Here is a 20664-nt window from a genome sequence, read left to right as displayed (position 1 = left end):
TTCCTAAATTTGCATCTCCTGTTGGCCACAGAGGGACTCTCTGGGAACCCTAGCCACCCACCCCCAACCCGTCATCTCCTCAGCTCTTCTTTCTGTCCTAAGGGCCTCCATGAGTCTGTCCGTCTGCAACTGCCACCCTGCCTGAGATTCTGGCCCCATCTACCTCTGCCAATCATCCCCGTGCCTCCTGAAAGTTCCACTAGACCCTCAGGGTGTGACAGGACAGAGAAGTGAAGGAACTTGCTGAAGGTCACATAGCCAGTTAGCAGCCAAGCGAGGACGCCATCCAGCAGCTGGTAGAGGATGGTGATCCAAGGTGTGGGCTTTGCAGCCGGGTGGGCTTTAACTGAACCCTGTCTCTGCCATTTGCTGGCTGTGTGACCTTGGACAAGTCACCTTACCTGCCTGGCCTCACTCACCTCATCTGTGAAATGATGAGGCTTGCGGAGAAGATGAGATGGTGAGTGGAATGAGCTGGGCAGAGCGCCTGGCATGGAGGAAGAGATGGTCAGAGAGCAGCACCAGCGTATCGAGTATGCAGCGCCGGGACGGAGGCAGGTGATGGCAGAAGCTGGACTGACAGCCCACCTACCAACTGGCCCAGCCCCAGACACCCTGGGAAGCCTCAAAACCAGGAACACACAGAAATGGTCAAGAACAAAAAATAACACAGGCCTTTTATTTGCTCCAGAACTCGGCCGCTGTGTGGTCTGAGGATGCCATGCTTTCCTGGAGCCCCCAAGGGACCCCGAACTCAGGGGTGCTGGATTTGGGCACGAGGTCAGGCTGCAGACCGCGCCCCGCCGGGCCTCATCAGTCCAGCAGGACCAGCTGCCTGCCACTGAGGCTCGGGACCAGCGAATCCCCTGAAACTGCAAAATAGTGTCCACCTTCTCTGCAAGGTGGCTTTTCACAAGGCGTTGGTTAAAATATTGCACTTGTAAATTAGGAAAACTGATGAGGCAAAGGTTTCCTATTACAGGACGATGCGCCAAGCATCCAACTACTGTTTAAATAAATAAAACTCAAGGCGGGGATCTGAGCCGCGAGCCCCGGCAGCCCCCCTGGAGAGCCCCAGGGCCCAGACCTGGGACCCCCGCCCCATCAGCCGGTTCTTTAAGGAACTTGGTCATTGCGAGGTCTCTGCAGCAGGGAGCAGCAGCCCCGGATCTGGCTCTGCCAGGGCCCCTGACCTGCCAGGGCCCGCAAGCCCCCTCGTACCAGGGCAGTGGGGACCCAGTGGGGCCAGTCCCTCTACTCCTCCAGTGGCCTGGGCCTCTCTTGGTCCAGGCCTCTCATCCAAATGTCCAGTCTGTCTGTCCGGACGCAGCCTCCGGGGACTTGCTTGCCCCCTCTGTCGCAGGGGTAGGGAGGCAGGTGGGGAGGGGCCCAGCCCGCCTGGTGTGAATGCTGAGCTCTCACCCCAAGGCCCCTAAAGCGGGGGACTCATCTTCTTCTGGTTAATGAGGTCCAGGTAGAGGTCAGAGCGGAGGAAGCGCGGGTACGAGTCCTTCTCCATGAGCCCAAAGATGCGCTTCTGCTGCCAGATCAAAGCAGCCCCGCGTGACACTCTGCATGTTGTCCTTGGTGTGCTCCCGGGTGTACGAGTCCAGGTTGACCTGTGCAGCCAGAGGGTGACATGGTCAGGGCTGCCTGCCAGAAGCTGCCCCTGGGGGCCCGGGGGCCGGGACAGGACCTATCCAGCTTCTCACCTCCAAGCCCCTCTGCTCTACCGCTGGGGTTCAGAGGCCCACAGCTTAGCGGAATCAAGCCCTGGCCTAGTCACTTACTGTAGGGCCTGAAAACCTCTAGGGTCAGGCGGCCCGAGTTCAAATCCCAGCAGTGCCACACTCTAGGTGTGTGACCTTAAGCAAATCACTTGAGTGCTCTGAGCCTCAGCTGTCTTATCCATAGGCTAGAATAATAGCACGCTCCTCAGAGAGTTGTGAAAATTAAGCAAGATCATCCTTATGAAATAGGTATGTCTAACCCACAGGAAGCACTCAATAGACGCTATGCTCTGAGACTGTCTCCTCATTTTTAAAATTAAGATAATATTAAAACCTATTTTACATGTTGTCATGGAGGGCATATGCCTAGCATCCAGCAGCACTCAGTGACCATTTTTACCAACCAGGATTCTGTTCTTCCTGGGTCCCAACCCTGCTTCCTTTTTGCTCTGAACACAATGGTCCCTAAGAGTCACTCTGGCCTCTCCCCTTCCTGAGCTCCTCCTTGAAACTTCCAGGTACCCCAATCACTGAGAGACCACTGAGCACAGGTACGGAGGCCCAGGGACCCAGCCCAAGGCCTTACCTCCTTGCAGGCCTGGATCGCAATGTACTCAGCGAAGATCTTCTTGGCCTTGGATGCCATCTTGGACTGTGACTTGACCTTCTTGAAGTCCTCGCATGCCAGCCAGAATTCCAGGTTCTCTTCACTAAACTCGGTGCGAAGAAAAGCCTGGAATACCGCTAACCCATCTGTGAGGAGAAGTCCAGACCCTCGGGTGAGAGGCCAAACCAGCGTCTCCTACCCTCAGGCCCCCCAGCTTACCCTCCTGGGGCCTTTCAGATGTAGATGATGGGGGCTTAGCAAGCTGACCAGTTTCTGAGAGCCAAGAACCCTGGGAGTATTGTCTCATCCCTGCCATTGCCACTTTGTGGGCCTTGGCCAGGTCTCTCCTCATCTGTGCCTCAGTTTCCTCATCTGTCAAATGGGGATAATCAGCCTCGTCTCCTGGAACCTTGTGAGGATCAGATGGGTTCCTGCCCATGAGAAGGCAGGCACATTTGGTCCAGTGTAAGCCCTCAGTACATAGAAGTGTTTATTGTTATTCTGGGAATATGGGTCTGAGCACACAGGTCCCAGCGGCCTCTGGCAGGCAGCGCCAGCTCCCTTGGACAGGGAAGGTCTGGCAGAAGCCAGCTCCAAGGCCAGACCAAGGGCCTCGGCCTTTCCCAAAAGTAGGGACACCTAAGTGAGCCCAGGAAAGAGGGAAAGGCGGCCTCTCCAGGACCAGGCCTGGGAGGAGAGGGAAGGAGAGGGGAGAGAGAACCCAGGGAGGGGACAGGCCTGCCGGCCCCCACTTACATTTGTGGAGCAGCAGCTTCTCCAAGGACTCGCCCCACTTGAGTGCCTCCTCTGAGGTGGGCCTGAGGGGCGAGGCAAGCGGCACAGTGAGGGCACCAGGAGGCTTGGGGAAGTGCGGCCAGAAGCTGCCCCTGGTGCTGGGTGACCTCTGTAAGCTGCCCTTGGCCCAGGAAGCAGCTGAGCCCAGGAGGAAGCCCACCCTCTTTCTCAGGGCCGGCATCACTTCTACCCCCACCTCTGCCCCTCCCTAACCATCCTTCCCACGGCCGAGGCTCCCCATGAGGGTTGCTGATCCAGGAACCAGGCCCCCTCCACAAGAGCCCCCATTGCCCCAGAGCTGGATCAAGCCAACAGCATTCTCTCTGAACCCCACCGCCAGCCCTGCTCCCCCGGGAACCATTGAGTGCCTGAGGGGGCCCAAGGGTGCCAGAGAGGACCTACTTGAATGACTTCATCACTTTGTCTGCCTTGCCCGCTGGCTGGGCCCCAGGGGATTCGTTCCGCCGCCTGAAGATACCTAGCTTGTTCTTCATGTCCTTGGCTCTGGGGGCAGAAGCAGAGAAGGGGGTCGGTCAGTCTGGCACACTCGCCGCTGCACATTCAGGGTGGGGAGGGCGAGGGCTGGGGCGAGGGGCACCTACTCCTTCATGGTGTGCCGCCTCTGGAGGTTCCCGTTGCGCGTGAGGTACATGCCTCGGAGCATCTCTGTAGGGCCCCCCACCTTGGAGCCTGGGATGGCCTGCTGGGAGCACCCCCGGGCTCCTGTCCCCCACCCCGCGTCCTGGGCAGCGGGCAGCAATGGTGCAGGCTGCAGCCTAGCGCTCGCTGCGATCCCAGCCGGATGACTGGACTCTGAAGCACAGGCCGGGCTGGGACTCAGACAGGAGGAGCCAGGAAATGGGAGGGACCAGGACGGGAGCAGGGAAAAAATATATCTCTCTCCTGGCCAACCCTGAGAGGGAGCCCGTGAAAGGGGCATGTGTCTGTAAGGGGCGGCCTCTGGGGCCCGCCCAGGCAGGAAGCCAGACCCATTATTTGTGACTGGCCTCCCTGTTACCATGGCAGCGCCCTGGGAAGGAGGAGAAAACAAGTCAGCAAATTGCTGGGAGGGAAGGTGGGAGGGAGGGGAGGCTCTGCCCACCAGGGTGGCAGGACTGGCTATTTTTAGCCAAAAACCATTTTTAGCCTTGCCACACCCCCAGGCAGATTTCAGCGCTGGGCAAGCTGCCGGCAAGAAGGGGGTTAAGTGTCTCAGGCTCATGTTTGTGTCCCCCTCCCCTTGTCCCTAGACCCCTACGCTGAGCAACTCCCAGAGAACAGTTCCTGCCAGCAGACCACTCAGCCTCAGTCATTGGCTTTGGATACATCCATCCATGAATAGGCAGGATGTCTGACAAAGTCTCAGTAGTTTTAAGCTTGAATAATTTCAAAAGTATGAGTCCTATAAACTTTCAAAAACATCATTTGAAATGAATTAATTTTTTTCACGCACACTTAGTCTTATGATTTTTGAATAATAAATTTTTTGTTTTAATTTTGATCTCTTATCTGATTTAAAGATGAAAGATGCTGACTGAACCAAAAATTAAATGTGTAAAATTAAAAATGTTACCAAAACCACAAAGCTAAATAAGTGTGAAAGAAATTTAAATAATTCAACTTTCAAATGTATTTTATAAGTTTGCAGCACACTTCTGAAGTTATTCAAGCTTCAAAGGGCACTTAAGACCTACAGGACACCCTGTGTAATTAAGGAAGGTGGTATGGGTGGAGGTTATGAGATGAGAGTCTGCAGTAAGACAGTCACGGGTTCAAATCCCAGCTCCAGCAGTCACCAACTGCCTGCCTAACCTCTCTGAAGTTTTCTCATCTGTTAAACAGGGATGATAATAGTATCTACCATCTGCTGGGACTGTTTCCAGGCAAGGAGAATATGCACATAAAGCTTTAGCACAGTGCCTGGGGCAAAAGCACTCAGGCTTTTCCACGGGTGTCCTGAGGGTCTGGGGCAGCTGCTTAGGGATGGGGACCTTGATCTAAGAGATTCCAAGCCAACAAGATAAAGCCAAGGAGTCCAGGGACTGGCAGCCATCTGAGTGAGGACGGAGATCCTCAGAGAGCCCTGGGGTGGCTAGGAATGAGCAAGCAGGGCTTCCTGCGCACAGTGCTCTGTCTCGGAGCCACTGCTCCTGCTCCTGCTCCCGCTCCCTGGCCAGGTGAGGACACAGAGGTCCAGGCGAGGGAGAGGGGCTGGCCTGAGGTCCAACCTGCAGGCTGCCTCCATCCACCTGGGTCCCTTGCTGGCTCAGAGACCACTGTGTTTCTCTGCGGCTGGAGGAGGCTGAAACTCCTGCCTAGCCAACCTTCTCCTCCCAGATGCACAGCTGGGCAGTCACACAGCTGCAGGAGTCCTTGGAAGTCCCTGACTGCCATATAGGCAACCCCAGAAAAAATGACAGAAGTCAGAGGGGCCCCATGTGTCCCCAGAGAGCAGAACAGGGACCCACAAGAGGAAGCTAGTTCCTCCAATCAGAGCCATGAAAAGATGGAATGAATGGCCTCTGGGAAATGGACTCCTGTCACTAGGGGCTCAAAGGCTGTTTAGCAGGGGTGTTGTGTACCTCCTTCAGAGCGCTTTGCACCGAACTTAAAAGTAACAGGCTCTGAAAAAAACTGTATGTATGTATGTCTATTTATATGTGTATGTGTGTATATATATATATTTTAGAGCTAGCATGCCAGGTTTCAGCTCTCAACTCTACCGCTTACATGCTGTAAAGTATGGACAAGTAACTTAACATCTTTCTGCCTCAGTTTATTCATTTATAAAGTAGGGTAAGTAAGAAAAAAAGAAACGTAAAATAATAATTACGGTAAAGGTTAAATTAGATAATATAGCCATGCATATAGACGCCTGCCTAACACAATAAAGATAATTTTTATTACTATCCCAGATTCTAAGAGTCCTCGACTAAGCTTTTAAGAATGTGAGCTTCGAGCATTCAAAAGGCAGCACCCACTTTGAAAGAAGGCTAGAGTTGGTGGCCCAGGGCAGCTCCAGCACCCTGGATGCCCGTCCTCCGCTGTCCTCACTGCTCCATCCTTGGGAGCGCCACTCATAGCAGCTCTGGTGCTGCCTGGACCGGATGGTTGGTGCAAAGCATTGTTCTTGTTTGCGTGTTTCACCTTCCCTAGAAAGTGTGTTCTTGGCTGCAGGGTGAGAGAAGCCACAGCTGCTGCTGCAGGAAACTGGAGAGGGCAGGGGAAGCTGGGGAGAAGGAGTTTCTAGCCGAGTGGACCCCAGCCAAGGTCGAGGTCAGGGAAGAAGGTTCCAGGAGGCATCTGGGAAGAGCTCCTGTACTCCCCCAGGCCCAGTTGGGCACTGCAGGACCTGAAAGGGAGGGGGTTTCCCTCTGCGGCCACCATGTGCCCCACTGCCTCCTCCCTGTCTCTGCCCGCAGTCTCCAGGACCCAGGTACAGGGAGACCTGAGGAGAAGCCCCTCACACCCTGTTAATGGGCACCCCTAACCAACCTCCAAACTGAAAGTGTAAATGGCCCTGAGCGGAGCCAGTAAAGGTCTGAGCTCACAGCGCCCCCTCCTGGCAATGCTGAAGACTGTTAACATTCCAGAGCTCAAGAGGAGAAAGGGGAACTCCGTGATCTGTCTGTTCAACCCTTTCTCAGAGGGAGAAAAACAGTTGTTGTGGTCACTCGGCCACTGCTTGGCTTAGAGGCTGGTCAGGGCCAGGGCAACCTGGCTGGTTGGCTGCTTCTGCTTGGCTCCCTGTCGCTTCCAGATACTAAATCAGCACCTTGCCTCACTCTGCATGGACACTAAGGGCAGTGCTGGGTGCTCAGGATCCTGGTGACCTCACCCTGGGGCCACCGCTAAGTTCCCAGATCCCATTGTTCATGGGCATCTGTCTGGGGCAGGACTAGGGGCAGCCCCTTCTCCCCACCTCTACTCCTGGAAGGAAAATAAGCCAAAGGGTGGAGGAAGAAGAGGGGTGCAGGGACCCCCCCCAATCATTAGCGTGAGGACCATGGATCTTTCCAACGTACAAGTTTTTGCTCTTTCTCTTCCGAGAGGCTTCGTCATCGTCCCCAACTGTGTCAGGCCCGCTCATCTGCAGAGAAAAGACAGACACGTTGCAGTCTGGGTATCCAAGAGGCTCAGGGATCCAACAGCTCCTGCAAACCTGCCCTGCCCACCCCCATGTTCTTACCCCTTAAAGAACAGGGGATGGAGGGAGACCCCACTACTGAGATCAGCCTGCCCTGTGGCTGGCGGGGGAAGCCACGGACGCAGCAGTAATGGCAGTAGGGCAGGCCAGAGAGCAGGGCTTCAGCCAAGGTCCTGCTGTGTGACTTAGCCAATCGCTGCCCTTCTTTGAGCCTCTATTGCTTAATTTCAAAATTGAGATCATAATGACTAACCAATTCAGGACTCTGAGGTTTTAAAAAGACCTGATATTGGTCAGCAGTGTGTTAAGTGAATTATTACACAGGCCTGAGAGCACCTCTTTTGCCTTAAAGCTTTCCATGGCTCCCTTGTGTGCTTGGGATAATGTCCAAATTCCGTAACACGACGTACAGGGTCTACCATCGTAGGATCTGGGCAGCAAGCTCCATTTCAACATCAGTTGCAACTCCTTCAGTTATCTCTCCAGCCTGACTTCTGCTCCAGCAACCTCTTCGAACTGCCCTCCAACCAAAAGGAATAGCTTCACGGCCCTGACCCCATCACCTCAGGCCTTTGCACGTGCTATTTCTTCCATGGATGCTTTTGTGACCCTCCCACTTGTCTTACCTCCTAGGACACAGCCCCGGGAAAGACCTAGACCTCGGGTAAGCTGCTTAAATGCCTCCTCACCTGGGAAGCCCTCCCTGACCCCTGGACCAAAGTTGTCCCCTCTTTGCCCACTTTGAGGCACCCACTACACCCAACATGCTTGTTCCATCTGTCTCCTCTACTGGACTTTGAGTTCCCAAGAGCAAGGCCTCTGTCTGCCTTGACCTCTGTCTAGGTCACCTTCACTAGGCCTGGTACACATTAGGAGCTCAAGAAATCCTTGAGTGAATGAATCAGGAAAGAGGGGAAGCAGGTTGGGAAAGATGTGTCTTGAACGCCTCGCTGCTTGATCCAAGGCCTACAGCTTTATTCCTTAGGGCTCCACTGCAGCCTACAGACTCCACCCTGCACCCCCATCTCCCTGCCTTTGCCTGTGCTGTGCCCCCTTCCTGGAATGCCCCCTCCTCTCCTGCCCAGTCTCTACGTCCCCCCAGTCTGCCACTCCTTTCCTCCAGACCACTCCAGACTCCCACCATCTCTACTGGGGCCACCCTCTGTTTACCTTGCCCTGTCTGTGCGCATCCACCCTCCTCCAGGGGAAACCAGGGCCCCCACAGTGCCATTCTGGAGCGGGAGCACAGGAAATGCTCTGAGATGCTGGAGGAGCTAGAGCTAAGGGTAGGCTGGGCTTGGACACTACGTCCCAAGACAAGACGGAAGCTCGTAAGGTGTGAATCTCAGCTCTGACCCTCAGGAGCTACCACCCTGAGCCTCAGTTTCCTCATTTGTAAAATAAAAATGGTGGGATAAACCTTAAAATACTGTTCTCAATTCTGGAAAGAAAAGTGGCCTTAATCCAGATAGAGCCAGCAGGGGGAGCTACTAGCCTCAGTTTTGCACCCACCCACGGATGGACAGATGGATGGATGGATGGATGAATTATAGCTTCACTCATGGAGCTCTTCCTATAGGCCAGACCTTGGAATGGGAGTCATCCAGCTACTATCTCATTAATCTTCAGAGTAAGTCCATAAAGTAAACAGAGGCTCAGAGAAGTCAAGTCACCTGCCCAAGGGTACCCAGCATTTAGGTGGCAGCTGGAATCTAGGTTGTCTGAATTCAAGGCCTGTGTTTCTCCACCAGAGGATGCTGCTACTCAAATACAAGCACAGGGCACATTTTGAATGTTTCCAATGAAAGACTCGGGGGAAATGCCGCCTCCTTCCTGAGAACGCTGCCCCACCAAGGTTGTAAACACGTGTGTGTACGTGCACACACAGGCACACGCCCATCTGTGGTGTGGGATCCCGGATCTCCAGTCTGCAGTCAGGCCTGGGTAGAGATCCTGCCTCCACCAGCTTTGGAGACGTTTCTGAGCCTCTCAACTTTGGCTTCTTTAGCTCCAGCAGAGGCGTGGTGACCGCCACCCACCCGCTGTTTGGAGATTCACCAGGAGAAAGTCTGGGCCCCCCAGGCCCAATTTGGCACACAGGGCGTCCTCAGTGACCAGGGGCCGCCAGCGTTCACTGCCCAGGGAACACTGTCGCTGTCACCCCGTGACATACACAGGCCGCAGTCGCGCTGGCCTGGCTGGGCAGTGCCTAAAGCCCCCACCCGTGGGAAAGGGCCGCAAGCACTGGGCTTCCTCCCATTCTAACCTCAGCTTCCGCACTTTATCGGCCCCACACAATGGGCCTGGGGACCACTCCCGCCCGGCCCGCCACCCCTAGTCTCTGCACTGCTGGGAAATGGGCTCTTCCTCCCACTGCTGGGGAGGGGGTGATCTTCTCCAGGGACTGGCCCCACAATCAGCCTGGCCCCCCCCACACCAATCAGCCTGACAGAGGGGCCGGGGAGCTCTGGCCCTGGAAGTCGGCCCCCAAAGTGGCCAGTGACACCCAGACAGCAAGGAAAGAGAAGAAATTGAGACAGAAAGTCAGGGTTCTGGTTTCCAGCCCCAGACTGGCTCCCACGTCTCCTCTCTCTAGGAACTACAGTGAGGGCTGCCCAGGGCCAGCACGTAAAGGGGCTCTGCTTCCCACCTGCTCCCCACTGCCATGCTCCGCTACGGGGCCCTCCCGCCTGAAAGGTGAATGGAGGCGAACCCAGGCCACCCAGCCCTCCCTTCACTCCAGACAGAAATCCCTGGGGCCCGCCCAGCCCCTACCCCACCACCTCTAGGGACTAGGAGCTCACCACCTCTTGGAATTATAATTATAATTTGTATTATAATTATAACCATAATAATAGTCCACAGTTAAGAGTTAGTTTCTCAACTGCCTGGATTTAAATCCTAGCTCAGTCACCTACTAGCTAACTGACCTCAGCCAAATTACAGGCCCTCTCTGTGCCTCGGTTACTTTCCTTGTAAAATGAGGACAATCGGCGGACCTACCGCACAGGGCTGTTAGGAGGATTAATCAACACACGTGAAGCGCTCCGCACAGTGCCTGTCCTGGAGGTGCCCAATACCTGTCAGCCAGGCTGGTCGTTACTTACTACGTGCCAGGCATTGTGCTGAGGTGCTGTATCATACTTCACCTAATTTTATCTTCTCAATGGTTCTAAGAGCTATTTGCTGTCACTTCCCCCAGTTTACAGCCGGGGAAACTGAGGCCCAGAGCAGTTCAGTAACTTGCCTGGGCCCTCCAAGCTGGCCCATGGCAGAGAATTCCAGGTCTGGCTCCAGAGCCCACCCACGATTGAGGGCTCTCCTGTGAGCAGGGCCTCCTTGGTTTCCCCCACCCATCCTGACCTGATTTCTGGGGCCACCGGGCCATGCCTGGCTGCTCTCTCTGACCCAGACCATCCACTAGACCCCATGGAACCTTGTGGAAACACTGGGGCTAAACACTCTATACCTACTTGTTTAGATGTCGGAAATAATTCTTCTTTAAATTTTTTTTTAAATAGGAGGCTGGAAGGTGTTATCACATCCTGGAGCTAGAAAGGAACTTAGGGGCCCTCCTGTCTGACCTCTGGCCTCGGTGGGAAGCTTAGTGCGGAAGGGCTGGCATCCTCAGCCCAACGGCCTCTGCCCACGCCAGTCCCCGCAGGAGGGGAGAAGGAAGCATGGCCAGGGAGGGGCTACAGCCTCTGTCTCTTCACTGTTAAAGGAGGACCTGTGATCTTGGGCTGGGGTGGAATTCAATGGCAGTATCCTGGGCCCAGACACAGATACCCTTGGAGCTTCTCTGGCTCCCAGGAAAAGGGTGGACCTAGGCCTGTGGCTCTTCCCTGTGGGACCTCCAGGGATAAGCTGGCAAGGCGGGGGTCTGGCAGCAGAGGGCACTGTGAGACAACTCAACCCAGCACAAGGAGCCAGGTCCAGGGGATAAGCCATGGGAGGGTCCTGGGGGACCTTCTCCTCTCTAGACCTCAGACAGCCCATCCATAAGAGGACTGTGGCCGAACAGACCATCTCTCAGGTCTGTCTGGTTCAGACACTCCTACACACAGTAGAGATCACTCAGCATACAAGAGGGCAGGATGACAAGGGAGGGAAGGGGGAACACAAGCACTGTCACCCTGTGACAGGCAGAATGCACTCTGGACAGCCTCCGCTTAGCCACACAGCAGCACAATGACCAGCCCAAGGCCACACCAGCTCTGTCTGGCTTCCCTGGGTCTCATGTCATCACAGGATCACAACCATGGGCACAAAGCTATCAACACACTACTGTCTTCTTGAATCCCTGGGACAACTCCATGAAGATTTAGCACTCCCATTTCATAAGAGAAAACTGAAATTCAGAGGAAAATGTAACTTGGCCAAGGTCTCAGGACCAGGAAGGAGGAGGCAGAGCTGAGACTTGAACCCAGTCTGTCTCACTACACAGCCTGAAGACTTCACCCCTCTCCTCTTCACCTCTTGCCTGGTCCTGTCGGGAAACCATGGTCTGTTGGCATCAGTGGACCCTCCCAGGAAAACCAGGCCCAAGCCAGGAAGATGGAAGTCACAGCAAAGCCGGCTGCCTCCCCCAGCTGCCCGCCCCCTATCCCCTGCCTCTCACCCGCAAGAGGTGTGCAGAGCCTGGGGAAGTGCTAGAGAGGACTGGACAGGGTGAGGCCACTGTCCAGCTCCATCATTACCCACTGTGTGCCCTGGGACAGAAACTTCTCCCCAGGCCTCAGGCTCCCCTCTGTAAGATGAGTACAGCTGGTCCCAGCTTGCAGCAGTGTCGTGAAGGCCAGAAAAGGGGCTGGAGGCACCTTGTGGCTGTTGGGATGACTGCTATTGCTCCCGCTACTGCAACCCTCCTCCTCATCACCACCACCGTCAACACGATTCCCATTTATGGAGCACCTACCAGGCGCTGCATGACAGGCACTGCCCTGAACACTTTACCCGAGTCTGGCTCTTTAATCTCCCCAGCAACCCTACAAAGGAGATACTATTACCATACCCATTTTACTGATGAGGAAACTGAGGCTCAGAGAAGGGCAGGGACTTGCCCAAGGCCCACTGCCAGCGAGGGATGGAGTGAGACCAGGGTACCTGTCCAGCCTAGACCTCACTTCCCTCTGACAAGGGTTAGTTTCTTATTGAAGCCAGTTGCCTGGAGGAAGCAAGATATGAACGATGATGAGGGACTTGAGGCCAGGTAAGCAGAAGCTACAGGAAAAGTATCCACCACAGGCTTGGAGGTCTGAGGTCCATGCCAGCTTAGTCACTCAAGCCCAAGAAAGGAAGTGATGGGCCAAAAGAGGGTGGGGAGGGGAGGACACCGGGAATCATGGGTGTCGAAAGGTGGAAGCCAAGACAGGAGACAGCTGGCCCAGGCCTGCTGGACTGCCAGCCAGAAGAATCTGCCCCAAAATAGGAGCTGAGATCAACTGATTTGGGGAACTAGAAATGTACATATGAATATGTGTGAATTTCTCTGTATATAAGTATTTGTATCGAGGGGAAAATATAGTTCTGTGGTAGAGCACGTGCTCAGCATGCACGAGGTCCTGGGTTCAATTCCCAATACCTCTATTAAAATAAATAAATACATAAATAAACTTAATTACTTCCCCTACCAGAAAAAAAATTGTATTGGAGCAAGGGGGGAAAGGGGCAGAACAAGGGAAGGATCTGATGGGGGCATTGAAATTGGGAGGTCTAAGCTAGGTGGTGAGCCCTTGGATATCAGCGGTCCTCCAGAGGAGAGTGGCCAGGCCTGGCCTGAGGCCTCACCTCAGTAGGACAGAGTTTTGCTCTTTTCCTATTGAAGCTGCCTCAAGAAGTGGCCTATGATGGTGATACTCAAACCATAGGGAACATCTCATTCCTTGAGAGGCTTGTTTAACATGCAGAGTCTGGGCATCATCCCCTAGAAATTCTGATTCCAGAAAATCTGATTCCAGAGTCTGGAGTCAGGGACTTAAGAAATCTTTATATTAATAACCTCCTCCTGGTGATTTCGAAGCACATCAAAGTGCTTACAAATGAAGAAACAGAGTCAGTCCCAATTCCTCTGGGACTTAGTTCCAATTCCTGGGCACAAAGTTTAAGGCCCTTTTCTCGAAGGCCCCAGCCTGCCCTTCTAGCCCAGCCACCTTTCAGCAGAAGGTGTCTTCCCATGTGCCAATTGGCCTTATTTCCAGTGGCTGAGAAGCTAAGAAGGCGTCTGAGGCCATGCCCCAACTTGGTGGGGAAGTGTGCTGAAATCCATTAGTCATGTCTGCCATGAGTTTGGAGGCAGGAATGGCAGCATGAATGCCATATGTCTACCATCCCTGCACTTTAGAAATCCCCTGTTCTAACTAAACTGGCTTCTACAGACAGTTTTGTCCAGGTCATGTTCTTTCATGGAATGCCTACCTTATCCTCGCTGTTTGTTCTAAACCTGCTTGACCTTTGAGGCCAAGCTGAGGGGCATCTTTTGCCAGAAGCCTTCCCTGGTGGCCTTGGGCCTTAGGGGTCTCTCCTCCCTGAACTTGCAGGTCTCTGAGGGTCAGCTGCCCTCCGTGGTCACTGTCTACCCTGGCCCGCCTAGCCTCTCAGGAGTTGTCATGACAATACCTTGTACTGCGCCGGCTGTCAACACCACAACAGCACTCGCCTGGCACCTGCACTAATGCCATCAGGCACCAGGTTCTTTGGGTTCACCCTCCACCACCCTGGGATGTGAGTGCTATTAATCTCTGCTTTTCAGAGATGATACTAAGGCTCAGAAGAGCTGAGTGACTCACCCAAGGCCACACAGTAAGTAAGGGACAGAGCCCAGACTCAAGCTGGCCAGTGAGCTTCAAGGCCACAGTGCAATGTTTTGACTGTTAGAAACCGGCCCACGCAGAAAACACATTCCTCACAGGCTGAGATCAGCCTCACACATTTCTGCAGCCCCTGCTGTGGCAGAGAGCACAGGGCCTGGCACACAGCAGGAAATCAATAAACACTTATTCATCTATTTATAAATACTTGCAAGAGGAAAATAGCATGGTGGTTAGGAACTCCAGCCCTGGAGCCACATTCTAATTCCGGTTCAGACATTTAAAAATTGTGCCACCCAGTGTAAGTGAGATACCCTCTCAGTGCCTCAGTTTCCTCATCTGTAGGGGCAACAATACTATCTACTTCATAGGGCTGTTGTGAGCCTTAACGAGTTCATGTAAATTGCTTAGCATAATGGTGGCAGAGGAAATATGTGTTGTCATGGTTGTCAGCTGACAGACTTCTAGTCCGGCTAGGCCTGGACTGAGTATCACTTGTAACTATTTCTCTGGCTAGTATGTTGGATCTTTTTTAGATCCAAATACACCTGCTCTATTTTCTGTGGGTTCCCCCAGTACAATGGAGCTGCAAGAATAACTGGAGTCATAAAGTCATGGGTTTAAGTCCAGGTTCTGTTCTTCTTGGTCTCTGCAGGCCTCAGTTTTATTCTCTGTCAAATGGGTAGAAGGCTCATTGGAAGGCTGAGAGAAGAGCAGAGGTGGGACAAAGTGAAGGTTCATTCCCTGCGGCTCCTGGACGCACCCTGCCTCCTCCCCACTAGTCAGGTGCCCACTCCCTCTCTGCCCTCAGCCTTCTTACCTTCCTGTGTCCTGTGAAGAAGAGGGAAAGGTGGTGCATAGAGCCACCATTGCGGCCCAGTTCCTTCTTGAGGGTGCGGGGCGAAGGCATGGCCCAGGTAGATGCAGTGCCCTCTCCATCCGAGCAGTGCAAGGTGGTGTCGGAGGCGAAGCAAGGCCCACGGGCCTCCTGCAGCAGGCTCCCCTCGCTGTGCGTCCGGCGCCGCAGAGAGTTCTGCACGCGCAGCGAGAGGCCGCCCTCCGCGCCCTGGCCCGTCTCGATCATGCTGCTGCGCTTGGCCTCACTGCGCTCTCCGTAGTTGTCGTCACTTGTGTCCTCATCCTCGTCCTCCTCGCCCTCATCCCCCTCCTCGCCTTCTTCTGCATCCTCCTCATCGCCCGAGCTGCCCCCCTCTGCCCCTGTCTTCTGGCTGTAGGCGCTGTCCAGCCGGACCTCGGGGATCACAAAGTTTGGCCTGGAGGCCACAGGCGGGCCCTCTGTGACTGCTGGTGGGTCCCCAGAGCTCGTGGTCTCCCCAGCAACGACCTCAGCTACCAGGGTGGCCTGGCTAGGGCGCAGGTCTTGACAGGGCGGAAGGTCCTGGACAGGGGGGTCCTGGCTGGCAGGGAGGTCTTTGCTGAGTAGAGGGTCTTGGCTAGGAGGGGGTTCTTGCATAGCAGGGAGGTCCTGGCATGGAGAAAGGGCTGAGGCTGAAGGGGATTCCTGGCATGGTGGGGAGTCCTTGCTTGGTGAGGGATCCTGGCCCGGAGGGGGTTCCTTGCAGGAAGGTGAGTCTTTGCTAGACAGTGACTCTGGGCCAGCAGAAGGTTCCTGGTCAGAAGAGGAGTCCTCTTTGGGTGGAAGGTCTTGTCCTGGAGGAGGCTCCTGGTCAGGAGAAGGGTCCTTGCCGGGTGGGGCATCCTTGGCACCCAGCCCCTTCCCTTCCTCCAAGGGCATCTCCCTCTTCTCATCCGCCTCTGATTCAAACATCTGCAAAATAAAGAGATAGTGAGAAAGGTTGACAAGAGGAGGCTGCTGCATACAAACCAATGTCACAGAGACTGAAACACAATCAAGCAGTGGCCCAAACCCCACACCCTGCACCCTACACCCCCTGCACAGTGTGAAAACCGATGTGCCAGGGGGAAACCTGACAGTTCCTGTGGCTGAGCTGTATATGCGTTCCCACCCTTATTTCCTTGCTTGAAACTTCTGTTTCATGAAAAATAGGGTTGGTCATTTAAGGGAGAAGAGGGAGAGGTTACCATTACCTGGCCCTATTGTATGCCAGCGACCATGGCAGATTAAACCCCTCTTACGGGATCTTCTCAATGGCCCTCTAAGGGAAGTGCCATGGCCCCTCTGTGAGTAAGTCGTCTCTGTGAATAAATGAGGAGCCAGACAGCCTTTGCCTTCATGGACCAGAATCAAACCAAGCCTCAAGCCAGATCTTTTTGAAACTAATAAACTGGAATAAAACCAGAACTTCAAAATATTGCCCACACCTGGACTAGACAGATGTCACAAATACATGGAAACTCGCGGAGGGATCACCCACACAGTGATTTTTAAACTGTGACTGGAGGAACCCCAGGAGTTCCACACACAAAAAAGAAGGCACTTCCTGCCTCACACACGACTCTCCAAACCCTCAGAGTTTTTGCTGGGTTCCTGCAGATTTCGTTTGCAAAGGGAAAAATAGTGCCCTAGTCTGAGCAGGTACTTCACAGGAAGACTGGGGCACAGAGAAAGTCAGGGGTGTCCTAGTGCCACAGCCACACAGGCAAGCAGGTCAGGTCTGGGCTAGGCTGGGCCTCTCATCACAGTCAAGGACTTGGAATGCTGGACCTAGAACTACTCAGAGTCCAGGTTTTGACCATGAAGAGGCCATACCTACCCAGAACTAATGAAAGAGAAAAATGCCACACATTCCTGGGGTCTGTACAGGTCTGTGGGAATGCATATGTGCGTGTAAATACACACACACACACACACATACACACACACACACGGAAAATTTCAGGGGTAAATACCTCAGAAAGTAGGTTAAGGGCTCTTACTGTAAAGACCACTTATGTCCATTTGGCAGGTGAGAAAGCTGAGCCCAAAGAGCAGTGACTTCTCCACTCCACTCTGCATAGCTGCCAGAGACTGAAAGGCTATGCCTGCAGCTGGGAACTCTTTTCAGCCCTGGGCCAGCGAGTCTTCCCATCTGGGAATAAGAGGCCCAGCTATAGCTTAGGGCAGCTGCAGGGTGACGCAGACACATGTCAGAGTGTCAGTGGTGTCTCGGAGCACCAGAGCGGATGTGAAAGCACAGTACGGGTCAGAGCTGCTGCCTAGGAGGAGGAAAGTGAAAGCCCCTCCCCACCCCACCCCCACCCCGGGAGAGAGGGGTGCTGAGTAGGCAGGGGAAGCCTCTGAGGACTCTAGGATGATCCGGCCCTGGTCTGGTGCCCAGACAGCCAAAGACAGGTACCCGGGCACCCTGCGGACTTCCTGCCCTGGGAAGTCTGCCAGCAGGCACCCCTCAGACCTCATGGCCTCAGACCTGGGAACTTTAGCAAAGCCCAAATCTCCACTGCTCTGATGGGGAGGCGGAGGCCCAGAGACAAGCACAGGCCAGCCCAGAATCACACAGCAGGGCCAGGTAGAGCCAATTACTAAACCCTCTGGGCCTCAGGGCCTCCACCCATTAAATGGGATAACTAATGTCCCCAAGCGACACAGCAGAAGAGTAGACTAGAGAAAGTATAAAGCTCCGAAATGGGATGATGACGCTGATGGTGGTCATGGTGATTAAAACAATGGTCACAAATCTCAAACAGTGGCTCATCTCTCCCCTGGAGGCCTAGAAGCAAACTGTCAAACTCCCAGAATCAAAGTTGGCAATTGTGATGCCAGGAGCCCCAATCCAGGAATCTTATCTGGAAACCTTAGTTTGTTCCCAGGGCGTCAGAGAGACCCTCCACTGAACTGACAGAAGGACAGAGGACCCAGCCTGGATAGTGACCTAGGGACTTGCCCAAAGGCACCCGCACACCCAGGGCTAAGCTGGGGTTAGAGCCGGCCTCCACCTCCTTCTTCCCAAGCCTACTTTTGATCTCAGTCCCCAGAGCAGCCTGGTCCCCTGCCCATCCCCCACTCCCCAGGGAGCCTTCTCCACCAAGAAAAACAAACTTCGGCAGCCAGCTCCCTGGTGCCCCACACTCTCACTCCCCCTTGGCCAGACCTACCCCCCCAATATGGAAGAACTGCAATAATTGGTGCCCCAGGGGCCTGGCACTGGGCCCTGAGAGGGGAACAGGTCAAATTTCCTCTTTCCTGGGGGGGTGGGGGGTGGGGCCCAGGCCTGTATCAGCAGTGACGGCAGCTGGAGCCCACTCACCCCTTGGGAAAGCACAGCAATAGACCCAAAACCAGAAATACAAGTCAGCCTGCCTCTGCCAATCCCGCCCTAAACCATGGCCAAACCAAACAAAGCTAGGAGGGGAAGTGCCTCTGTCCCCAGAGGGCCACCCCCCACCCCGCCCCGAGAAGCCGAGAAACCACCCAGGACTGAGTGCTCTCAGAGCGCCCAGCGGTTCCTGCTTAGATGCCTGAGTCCAACTTTGGTTTTGATCCCAGCGGTGTCACTTCCCAGCTGTGCAACAATATGGCCAGGCCTCCCAACTTCTCGGAGCCCCGTTTCCTTACCTGGAACAGAGCTCTGATATCACAGGACTATGTCAGTGCTATTCACCGGGCCCCGGCCCCAGAGGAGCATTTGATAAAGTGGTGGTAGCTATCATTAGCCTAGTCTTATCTTAGAGATAGAGAAACTGGGGTCCCAGAGGCTAAAGGAATTACCTAAGAAATCAGATGGAGGCTGATTCAGTATTAGAACTCATGTCTCCTGGCCAAGGGTGTCTCCCCACTTCCTTGAACCCTCACACACTAGAGTTTGGGACTTTGGGGTCTAGGGTGGGGGAAGCAGGCTGTGAGTACTGCCGGAGGCCCCTCACCTGGGCCCGTCCCACACAGGGCAGATGCTTGCAAACAAGGACAAGAGCTCTGTCCTGTGCTCCTGGACAGGGCTTGTGTGAGAGTCTGGCCTGTGTTCCTGGGGAAGCTGGGGTATGGGGTACCTTGTGGGGAGAGGGGGCCTCCAGAACCAGAAACCTCAGACATCTGGGTGGAGAGGGCGGCAAGTAAGAGCATTAGGACAGGAGGGGAGATAAAGATGGGAGCCGTGTTACAGAATGGATGCCGGGTGTGGGTCTGTCCTGTGGGCAAAGGAATGACACATGGCAGAGCCTCGCTGCTACGTGAAACTACTCTGGGAAGTGTGAGCAGGAGTTGCGGTGGGGGGAGGCTGGGGACATACATGCATGTGTACATCCACTCATTCATTCCCCAGGCACCGAGTTAGGCCCCGGGGGTGGCGGTGGGGACAGGCAGAGGACAAGTCATACACAATTCCTGCCCTCAGTTGAGCAGAAGAACAGAGGCTGGACAACTGGTGTCAAGGAGTGTGGTGAGTGCTCTGATGGAGGAAGTGCAGGCTGGGGACACCCAGTTAGGCAGCTGTTACAACAGGTTGGGGTGACAAGAATCCAGCCAAGGTGCCCCAGAGACCAGCCTGCTAGTCCGGGGCCTGGAGCGCTCAAGGCAGCTGCCTGCCTTCTGTGGAGCACGTATCTCTCTCATCTATCACTTCTTTGGCTTGGCTGGATCAGGGTTAATTCTATGCATGTCTCACTGGCTAGAAGCACACAGGAAATGAACCAGGCCCTCTAAATGGAGCCGCTGTTTAGGACCTAATCAAATCCTCTCCCCAATCCAATCCAGGGCTCAGAACAGGCTAGGGAAGGATGGCAGGTGTGACACCCAGTGGCCTGCTCACACCAGCTATGTTCCCTGGGTCCTAGACCCCCACCTGCTATTGGGATTGAGGGTGGCGGCCGCTGCTGAAAGTGACTTGCCCAATGTCGCACAGCTACTAAACGAGGAGCCAGGCCGGCTGACCCCAGAGTCAACCTGCAGCTCTCACTCTGAGATGACTCATCACATCCACCGCAGATGCCGGGCTCCACACAGGCCCTCAAAAACCATTTCCTGCACTGGGCTGAGGTGGGGTGAGGGGTTGTGAACTTGGGCTTGCCTCCATCTCAGGGTGGCCCTTATGCAGGATTTTACAGAAACAGCCCTGGACATAAAGCCAGAAGACCTAGGCTGGAATCCTCACTCCTTCATTTGCGACGTGTGTGGTCTCAGACTATCACTTCCGGGGACCAAGTCTGAGAAAGGACAGGAAAGTTCTCTGTGAAATGGAAAGTTGGTGGAGAAAGGGAAAGGCTACTAGAATCCCCACCCAGTGATTTGACCTCCAGGCTTGACTTTGGAGATGGGGTTGCTCCTTCAAGACTGGCATGCCTCTGAGTCCCTGGCTCAAGCTGGCTTCCAGGAACCCCAGCCCAGCCTCAGTCCAGCTCCTCGGGCCTGGCTTCTTGGCACCCAGGGACTGGAGCCACCCCCTGCCTCTGCCACCAGCTTGGGGCCCTCCAGGCTGTCCTCCCCTTCTCCTGCCTCCCCGCTCCCCCATGATAGGTTTGGCAGAGCCCAGGATTATGGAGGCAGCAGCTGGTGGCGAGAGCGCTGGATACTCATCCCCACTTCACACTCTCTGGCTAGGTGACCTCAAGGGTAGCCAATCTGGGCGTCAGTTTCCTTAGCCTTAACAGAGGATTAATAATAGCTCCTGGCAGTGATGTAGGAGGAGTGACTGAGCTGATTAC

At 54.5% G+C, this 20664-nt stretch overlaps 1 protein-coding gene across 1 annotated transcript in view; it reads right to left on the bottom strand.

Annotated features, from left to right (window-relative positions):
* Nucleotides 1-648: 648 nt before the first annotated feature.
* RGS3 (regulator of G protein signaling 3) overlaps nt 649-20664 on the bottom strand; it is a 120171-nt gene continuing 100155 nt past the window's right edge. The window contains 7 exon segments of the mRNA XM_032478220.1: nt 649-1540; nt 1542-1619; nt 2317-2483; nt 3094-3155; nt 3535-3636; nt 7158-7222; nt 14909-15877. Of these exon segments, the coding sequence (XP_032334111.1) occupies nt 1433-1540; nt 1542-1619; nt 2317-2483; nt 3094-3155; nt 3535-3636; nt 7158-7222; nt 14909-15877 (1551 nt within the window). The 3' untranslated portion in view covers nt 649-1432.

Source organism: Camelus ferus, chromosome 4 (assembly GCF_009834535.1).
Source record: "Camelus ferus isolate YT-003-E chromosome 4, BCGSAC_Cfer_1.0, whole genome shotgun sequence".
In the NCBI taxonomy this organism is placed as follows: Eukaryota; Metazoa; Chordata; class Mammalia; order Artiodactyla; family Camelidae; genus Camelus; species Camelus ferus.
Note: the sequence above shows the minus strand (reverse complement) of the source record. Positions and strands in the feature narration are given on the sequence as shown.